Here is a 9,539-nt window from a genome sequence, read left to right on the forward strand (position 1 = left end):
AATCGTCAACATAAACAATTAACGTTGTTACCTTGCCTTGTTGATGTTTCAAGAATAGTGTATGGTCTGAGTTACTCTGACGAAACCCATATTTTTTCATTGCCAAACTAAATCATCCAAACCATGCCCGAGGTGACTGCTTTAATCCATATAACGCTCGTTGCAATTTGCACACAACCTCAGTTTTTGAGGAGGTTGTATATCCTAGAGGTATATCCATGTAGACTTCCTCTTCGAGATTACCATGAAGAAATGCATTCTTTACATCCAATTGATGTAAATGTCAGTCCAAGTTAGCAACAAGAGATAGCAGAACTCTAACTGTATTCAATTTTTCTACAGGTGAAAATGTCTCTTGATAATCTACTTTATACGTCTGGGTGTATCCCTTCGCGACTAGCCTCACCTTGTATCTCTTTATATATCCATCTGCCTTGTGTTTCACATAGAACACCCATATGCATCCAACAGTTATCTTCCCCTTGGGTAGTGGAGCCAACATCCATGTTTGATTTTTTAACAATGCTCCCATTTCATCTTCTATAGCCTGTGTCCATTTAGGATCAACTAGTGCTTCCTGAATAGTAGTTGAAATTTGGAATGTGGATAGGTCTTTGGAAAAAAATCTTGATAGGTTCAGGTAGCTTTTTCGTGGACATATAGTTAGTAACTGGGTACCTTGATCTCATTTCCTCTATGTATGGTGAGTATTTATTTGGTGGTTTACCATGATTGTGCCTGAAATGTAAGATATATCCTGCAAAGGATTCTATATTATCTGTAGAGGAGGGTGTAATAGTATGGCTTACCTCAGGAATATTCTCAGAAGATAAGTTCGTGGATACTGTAGGCAAGGGGGATTCCTTATTTGGTGTAGACCCTGTGATCATGTCTAGTGTTGCCATGTAGTCGTAATTATGATTATTCTGGTCTTCAAGCCAATCAAAACTTAACAACTTCGTCTCTTCACTTGACTTCTCCCCCTAAAGTGAGGGAGTGGAGTGGGATGAAGAATAGAAGAGTTTAGATTCCATGAAGGTAATATCCATGGTAGTATGAAACCTCTGAGTAGTGGGGTCATAACATTAGTATCCCTTTTGGTGCGTACCATACCCTAGAAACAAACGTCGAAGAGCACATGGTTCCAATTTGGTACGTTGATTCTTTGGAAGATGAACATAAGCCACGCCACCAAAGATCTTAGGAGGTAGCATTAGGATAGATGGTAGTGAAACGAAGTTTGGCAGAACTTGAAGAGGAGTCTTAAACTTCAAAAGTTTAGGGGGGAGGTGGTTGATAAGATGCACATCAGTGGTCATAGCATCTGGCCAATGGTGAGCAGGAACATGGGCACTCAAAAGGAGAGCCCGAGCAGTTTCAAGGATGTGTCGATTTTTTCGTTCGGCAACTCAATTTTGCTACGGAGTTTAAGGGCATGACTTCTCGTGGATGAGACCATGTTTCTAAAAGTAAGACATGAACTAACGATTTACATATTCCCTACCATTATCCGAGCGAAGGACTCAAATTGAGGAAGCAGTTGTGTCCAAACCATAACATGAAAAGATTGAAAAATACTAAACACTTCATCCTTACTTTTCATCAAATAAAGTCAAGTCATTCTAGTGCAGTCATCAATAAATAATACAAACCAACGCACTCTAGAGATAGTAGGTAAAGGAGAGGGACCCCATACATCAGAGTGAATTAAAGCAAATGGAGTATCACTTTTATTCAAGCAGAATGGATAATTGGCACGATGACTTTTTGCCAAAATTTAAGCATCACAATGAAATGTAGATAGATCCATATTTGAGAATACATCAGGAAATAACTGTTGTAAATACCCAAATGAGGGATGACCTAGACGACGATGCCACAACCATATTTGTTGAATCTTGGACTCCTGAGAGGACACCTAATGTGCATGACCCAGACTAAAGTCTTCCATGTAGTATAACACCCCCTTCCTAGTACCATGTGTAACGACCCGAAAAATTTTAACTATTTAAAATAATAAGAAATAAAATAAAAGGTAAAGGGGGAAATAGAAGAAAGGGAAAAGAAATTTTAAAAGGTAATAAGCAAGCGCTCATCGACGAACTTTATTTTCTCGTCAACGAACAATCTTCTAAGCCTCGTCGCCGAGTATGCATGTCTCGTTGACAAGGATGTACTGAGAGAGGTTCTCATATTTCTAAATTTCGTCGATGAGGCCATGTGACAAGTTGCCTATAAATAGGCAAAAATTAGAATTTCAGTGAAAGAATTCATTTTCTTTTGTTTCTCTCCCTAAAATTCATCCCTCCTACCTTCTCTCTATGATTTCAGTCTCGTTTCTCTTCGGTTTGACGATCAGAAGCTACCACATTGACCTTGGGGAGATTCTCTACAACTTAGTCGGAGCATAATTTCGATTTGAGAAATTTGGGAACCATCCCAAAAGCAGGGTAAGTAGGGTATATTAAGTTATATTGTTAATATTGAATGTATAGGGCCATTGTTAATATTGAATGTATAGGGCCTAGGGAGTGATAAAATAGTATTTTAATGAAGTTTGGGTTACTAAACTCAGGTTTTTGAATTAGGGTTCGGGTGAGTACCGTCGGCGTCGTTTCGGGGGTTTTTGCAGGAATAATTTAGAAGAACAGGTAAAGGGAATTTATTATAGTATGATTTTTATTAAAGTTTAAACTGGTTACTTTGAGAATTATATATATAGGTATAATTTATTTGAACAGTTGAACATTTGGGAAAATAATGTTTTGATATATATATATATATATGGAAAAGAAATTGTGTCGCAGGAATAAAATTTTCATAATTTTAACTGGCTGATGTGAGTACAAAATGATGAAATTACTGTTGATTTGTGAACTACTGTTTAGTTGTGAGTACAATTTATGGTGACTATTGAATGTTGTGAATACTAGCTACTTGAGATTGTTACGTGATAAATAATGTGATTTGTGTGTATGGATTTTTGTGTGGTTATTCGTGTGTATCACAATATAACGTTGGTAGGCCTCAGGAGTTCATTATATTGCCTAAATGTAATCACAATATACGTTGGTAGGCCTGAGGAGTTCGTATATTGTCATTATATATTGGGATAGAGCATTGGCAGGTTTGAGGAGGTTGTTCTATTGATATACTATGGGTAGGTCATGAGGATTTGTACTGGTGGTTAGTGGTGCCTGTGTGGGTCACAATGTGATATGCGATGATGATTGTCTTGTGTGGACCATGTATGTTATGAAGATATTAGTCCTGTGCGGATGGTGTTGTTTATGCGAAATGTTTATGTGAAATATGATCTGATAAAATGAATGATATAATAATTTAATTATATGTATATATATATATATATATATATATATATGTATATGGTAAGGTAAAACTTTCTGCCAAGAGCTTGCTAAGAAAGACGAGTGCCCTGGTATTTTCAGTTTGAAGCTAGAGTAAAGGGAAGCTACTTGTATGAGAGGGTAATCTTCCCTATTCTTAGTAACTTTGTCTATATACATAACCCAAGGGCTTACTGAGTAAGGTGAGTGCCCTGACCCTGGCATTAGAGTAGAGGGAAACTACTTGTATGGGCGAGTAATCTTCCATATTCTCGGGTATTATTATTAAAAGTAATTATAAATGTGAGTATGGAATCAGAGGTTAGAACTTATGCATATTAAATGTGGGTAAGAACTCAGAGATTTATGTTGATATTAATGATATGTTTTCTCAGCTAGGGTTGATGATGATTGGCAAAAGATTGTATATTTTGTAATATTTAAACTCTCTGCCACACACTGCTATGATTTGTTCTTTCTTACTGAGATGTGTCTCACCCTAGTGGATGTTTATTTTTTCAGGCCTATCAGGAGGTCGAGCTTAGGGCTCCAGGGCAGGGTAGTATTTTGTGGTAAACTTCGGAGTGCTCGTAATGGTAGTTAGTATAAAGTTATTTTTTTAAAAAAAAAAAGTTTTGGAATGTAATATAAACAACTATTGTAAATGTTTCGGGATTTATAGATAGACTCTGGTATTTATATTGAGGTTAATTATTTTACTTCCGCTGCATGATTGTGGTATATGGTGTCAGAAACAGGTGAATGTAACACATGACCTCCGAACCCCACTTGGTGGATCTAGGGCATTACAGTTGGTATCAAAGCATAATGGTCTTGCAGACTTTAAGGATAACAAATACCAAAACATAGGTTCGAGTTAGGATAGGAATAAGAGCGGGTAGTTTAGGATGAATAGTTGTTTGGAAACTTGGAGGTGGAAATCCATTGATGGTCTTCTGTATTTTTCCAGGGGTGACAATTTCTGGAAAACTATAGTAAATCCATTAATGGTCTCGCTTTTGGGTCGAGAGAATGGAATTTGGGCACGTAAGTTGGAACGATAGGTCAGTTGAGCATGTGGTTGTGTTGGTATTATGATTTTGTAGTAACACGGTATGAATGAATCGTGGATTATAACTTATATGTTATGGTGATTTTTCGTGTTAAACTTGTTTCAATTCTAATAAATGGGGATTATAAGCTTACTTTTATTCTATCTTCAGGATGGATCTTAGGGGGAAGGTCGTTGATACTGGAGGAGATATACATGTGGATACCTCTAGTGAGGATGACGTTGACGTTACGGCAGTGCTGCGTAGCATAACTCGTCATGATAGGAAGGAAGCACGGAGAGAGCAAGGACAGCCATTGGCAGTTGGGGGTTGCACTTTTCAGCAGTTCACCTGAAAAAATCCGTCAACTTTCGAAAGGGGTGAAAATCCGATCGTAGCTGAGGATTGGATTCAAGAGATGGAGGAACTACTAACTGTGCTACACTATAATGAGGAACAGAAGGTACAATACGCCCCCTTCAAACTAGATGGGGAGGCCAAAATATGGTGGAGGTCAGCAAAAATGGTGGAGGAGTAGCGGCAAGGGTATGCATCTATTACCTGGAGTCATTTCAGGGAGGTTTTCTTCGGCAGATACTTCCCAGTTGCTACCCGAGAGGAGAAAGCAGAGAAGTTTCTACATTTGACTCAGGGGTCCATGTCGGTGCAACAATATGCAATCAAGTTTGTGGAGTTATCATGTTTTGCTCCACACATGGTTCTAGACGAGTCGTTATAAGCCCGGATGTTTGAGAAAGGATTGAGGTCAGGGATACGCGCTCAGGTGGTGGCATTGATGACTCAGAGTTTCTATGAGCTGGTGGACAGAGCCATGACAGTTAAGATCAGTATACAGAAGTGTGAGGCAGCGGTGAAATAGAAGGAGAGATCCATATCTTCCAGTTCATATACTAATGTCCAACGGGATTCCAAGAGAGGAGAATGAGATACTGGGGGTTAGAGGTTGGATAGGGTTGATCGGAATTACCGGGAGAATTCATTTTGTCCCCTTTATGCTAGATGTAATCGGAGGCATTGGGGAGAATGTCGTCGTGGGAGTAGTGTGTGCTATAACTATGGCAAACCTGGCCACATAACTCGTGATTGCCGTGCTCCACCAGCCAATGCACCCATCCCTAATCAAAATAGAAGGAACAACCCATTTATATATGGTTTAACTATAACAAATATTTGTCTTTAATTTCCTTGTAACTTGTTCACTCATTACCCTTGTTTCTAATACTAGATGGGCAGCTATTATTTATTTATTTTCATCTTCATTGGATAACTGAATATTATTTCTTCAATAGCTCAAGCATTTATGAATGCATACAAACCTGATCCCAACGAGTCATCTTAGAGACATTGTCATGTCCTGAACCCGGTAATGGGACCAAGGGGTGAATTAGTAATCTAACATGTCCCTGTATTATACAAAACATCAATGATATAATAATGAATGAGGGTCCAACCCCATGGGGTTCTCGTGCACCCTATACACATTCACATACATGACATATGCACATCATAAATTATTCTTTCTATACATACATTGTGACGACCTGCTTAATTTCCCCATATATTTTTTTTCCAAAATATAATAAAATCAATGTCACAAATCTCGGCAGATCATAATCCACCAGGAGCCGTGGGTACCAGGGATATATCAAAACACATAAGGGAAGCCTAAGCAATAGGAAACATACAATCACAATATTATAAATACGAAAACATCCATCACATTACCATAAATAGCAGAGTCACTATATCCACTGTATTTCAGTATATACATCCCAAAAACAAGATCTAGGGACATTTCCCACAAAATTCAACTATCCCTACTAAAACTTACCCTTCAAAGAGGGCAGACAAACAGCACTAGATCAGCGGGGTTTTTCCCGCTCTCCTATCTAGGGCTCCTGAAAAGTTTATAAAACTTTGGGGTGAGACACCTCTCAGTAAGGGAAATAAACTAATACTAGTGTGTGGCAACATGAGTATTTTGTGTTATACATATACCATACAGAACATATTCAGTAATTGTTTTGTCAAATCTGAGAAAACATACATATCATAAAAAACATGGCAAAACATACTGCATTTTCATAAACATATTTTATTTTATAAAATATAATACAAAAACATTCCTGGTAGGTTAGCTGTTTGTTGTCATGTATAACCCCCACATAACTGGGTTGTGTGGCCCGAAAGCGGGACCTGACAATGGTTGGCCAACCACTGCCAAGTCAAAAGTACAGTCTGTAAGTCTGATGGGTCTGCTTGACCTGATCCGTACACTAAGGGCGCTCACACACTTCTTAAAAACCACATCGATCATCTAATCACACACTACTCTGTACAGCGGCATTAACACAAATATCATGATCATGATAACCATGGACACATAGCAATGGTACCGTGCCAGTGCTAGCCTAGACCAAGCCAACTAGGTTCTGATACCATATAACATATACTGAAACTGTGATACATGGATATTTCATATCATTAATTATCAAATCAATCATATCATTTTGCATATATACGTATATCATAAAAATCATCAGCTTATATGCCAGTATTTCACATTTTATCATAGTTCGGCTCGTACGCCGGTAAATCATAGCACAGCCCGTATGCTGACAAATCATTTCCATAGCTCAGCCCATATGCCAACAAACATATCCATAGCTCAGCCCGTACGCTAGCAAATCATACACATAACTCAGCCCGTACGCCGGCAAATCATACACATAGCTTGGCCCGTACGCCGACAAATATATCAAAATCTCGGCCTATACTCCGGTTTTCCATTATAAAAATCCGTATCATTCACACATTCTCAGAAAACAGTATTTCATAACAATTTTTACTCATGCCACACTAATAGGTTTTTCACATATTCAACATACCATCATTTTCAACAGTATTTTCCCATATATAAATCATATATAAATATATTTATTTCCTGAAATCAAATGCTATAACAATATACATATTTTCATAAAATACTAGCTTAGTTTATCCTCTTACCTAATTCCTAAAAAGCCTCTAAGAAAATATATCCCGCACTCGCAGGGTTCCCAACTCAACACCTTGAAAATGGAATTTTCCAGAACTAAAGTTTAGTATTTCTACGCATATAACACGTTTTACAACTTCCAAATAACCAAATACTGAGTAGAAAACCTTACCCTGGATTTGGGATGGTTTCCAACTCTGCCCCACTGATGATCCGCTCTGGCAGACTTGTAGAGAACTTTCCCAGGAGCGTCGTGGTGGCTTTAAATCCTCGAACCGGTGGAAATCCGACTCGAAATCGAAGAGAGAAGGGGGCAAGACTGAAGGATGAGAGAGAGAGAGAGAGAGAGAGAGAGAGGGCTTCTGCGCAAGAAAATGGACTGAATATCATGTTTAACCCTATTTATACTGCGGGATTCGTCGACGAGTCACGTCACCTCATCGACAAGTCCTGTAGAAAGTTCGTCGACGAACTTCAACCCTTGTCGACGAATTTCAGGCTTCCAAAAATCCTCTCTCGGTATCTTCTCATCGACAAATCCCATCCTCGTTGACGAGCTCCTGTTATACCCTCGTCAACAAGTCCCCTATATTCATCGACGAGGAGCTGAAAAATTCTTCAGGATTATCCTTTCCAAAATGCAACGTCGTCGACTGCGTCCTTCTGTTTTTGGTTTTCATTTCCCTTTCTTTTTATTATTTAAATACCATTATTCTTCGGGTTGTTACATACACAGTACCATACCAGAGTCTATACAACAGGAGTTTAAGCTCCATAATACAAAACATAAACCCGAGTGTCAGCCAAAACCCAAAACGACAACCCAATAAAATACTAGTACTTATACAAGTACTTCACGCTGTACACTGACTACTACACTCCCAACACAAGGGCGCTAGTTCCGGTTACTCGAAGGACCTGAAAACATGTACGTACAATAGGGGTGAGACACCTCTCAGTAAGGCAGATTCAGGTTATATCAGTGTGTGGCATATGAGTGTTATCATGACATAAAACATACACAGTTCAATACAGTTCCAGTATTTTTACAAAACAGTTCCAGTATACCAACGATGCAAAGCAATACGATCTGGTGTCGTGACACCCTTCGGCCTAAGCTGTACTGTTTGTTGATATTTCACACCTTCGGCAAAAACTGGACTAACTGGTGGTATTTCACACCCTTCAAAAAAAGTCGGTGCCCCCTGTAACCTAGTATAGCATAAGCCCACAGCGTTGAATCGGTGCAAATCTGGTGTTTTCACACCCTTCGGCAAAATCCAACCGATCTAGTGGTATTACGCACTTTTCGACAAAAGCCAGACATTAAAACTTGGAACAATTCGGAGCCCCGTTTCTATCTCATTTCATCAAAACACAACTCATGCGTGTTCATATAACAATTCAATCCACACTCATTTGGTAATCCAAAAATCATGATTTTCCAAAAATACAGTTTAAACAAATCAAGACACGACCATCTCTGTAACGTCCCTCAATTTTTTAACATAAAATATCACATAATAAATAAAATGGTCAACCCGAACCCGTGGGTAGCGGGGACACCTGTCATACACAGCGGAAAACCTAGCAGCACTACACATAAAATCTCAAACATCCAGTCATAAAATATAATACCAGAGCTTTCTATAACATTATGATACTGTACTACTATACATCCTCATATACATCAAAATATCTCTAGGGTCAAACACAAAATAATTCTAACCCTAGTACAAAATCTTACCCTCCTCACGGGGTAATCTCACTAATCTCAACGGCGGCCCTGACCCGCCGGTCTCTCAGGGACTCCTGAAAAATGTAATAATATTGAGGGTGAGACACTTCTCAGTAAGGGAAAATAAACTAAATACAGCTGTGTGGCAACATGAATATTTAATGCATTTATACGTATATAGTACATTTCATAATTCCATAAACATCATCATATCGTACTGGGTAAACATATATTTTCACATCTGTTAATAATTCATATCATACATAAAATCATTTGTTATAACTGTAGTACTAAAAATAAACACAGGATGAATAGCTAGCTAGTGTCATGTATTATCCCCCATGACGGGTTGTGCAGCCCGAAGACGGGACCCGACAATGGCT

At 38.5% G+C, this 9,539-nt stretch overlaps 1 protein-coding gene across 1 annotated transcript; it reads right to left on the bottom strand.

The window, feature by feature from the left end:
- Positions 1 to 283: 283 nt before the first annotated feature.
- On the bottom strand, positions 284 to 905 carry LOC131143940 (uncharacterized mitochondrial protein AtMg00820-like). The gene is made up of 2 exons (XM_058092294.1): positions 810 to 905; positions 284 to 577 (listed from the first exon to the last, which is right to left on the bottom strand). Exons 1-2 carry the CDS (start codon positions 903 to 905, stop codon positions 284 to 286), a joined length of 390 nt encoding a protein of 129 aa, XP_057948277.1.
- Positions 906 to 9,539: the final 8,634 nt, after the last annotated feature.

This window comes from Malania oleifera, chromosome 12, assembly GCF_029873635.1.
Source record: "Malania oleifera isolate guangnan ecotype guangnan chromosome 12, ASM2987363v1, whole genome shotgun sequence".
Lineage (NCBI taxonomy): Eukaryota > Viridiplantae > Streptophyta > Magnoliopsida > Santalales > Ximeniaceae > Malania > Malania oleifera.

What these genes read in the sequence shown, in the direction of transcription:
- LOC131143940 (XM_058092294.1), bottom strand. Translation starts at nt 905, where the DNA reads ATGGCAACACTAGACATGATCACAGGGTCTACACCAAATAAGGAATCC. An exon ending in CTTCTGAGAATATTCCTGAG is followed by an intron (nt 578 to 809) that starts GTAAGCCATACT and finishes ACTACTATTCAG; the next exon opens with GAAGCACTAGTTGATCCTAA.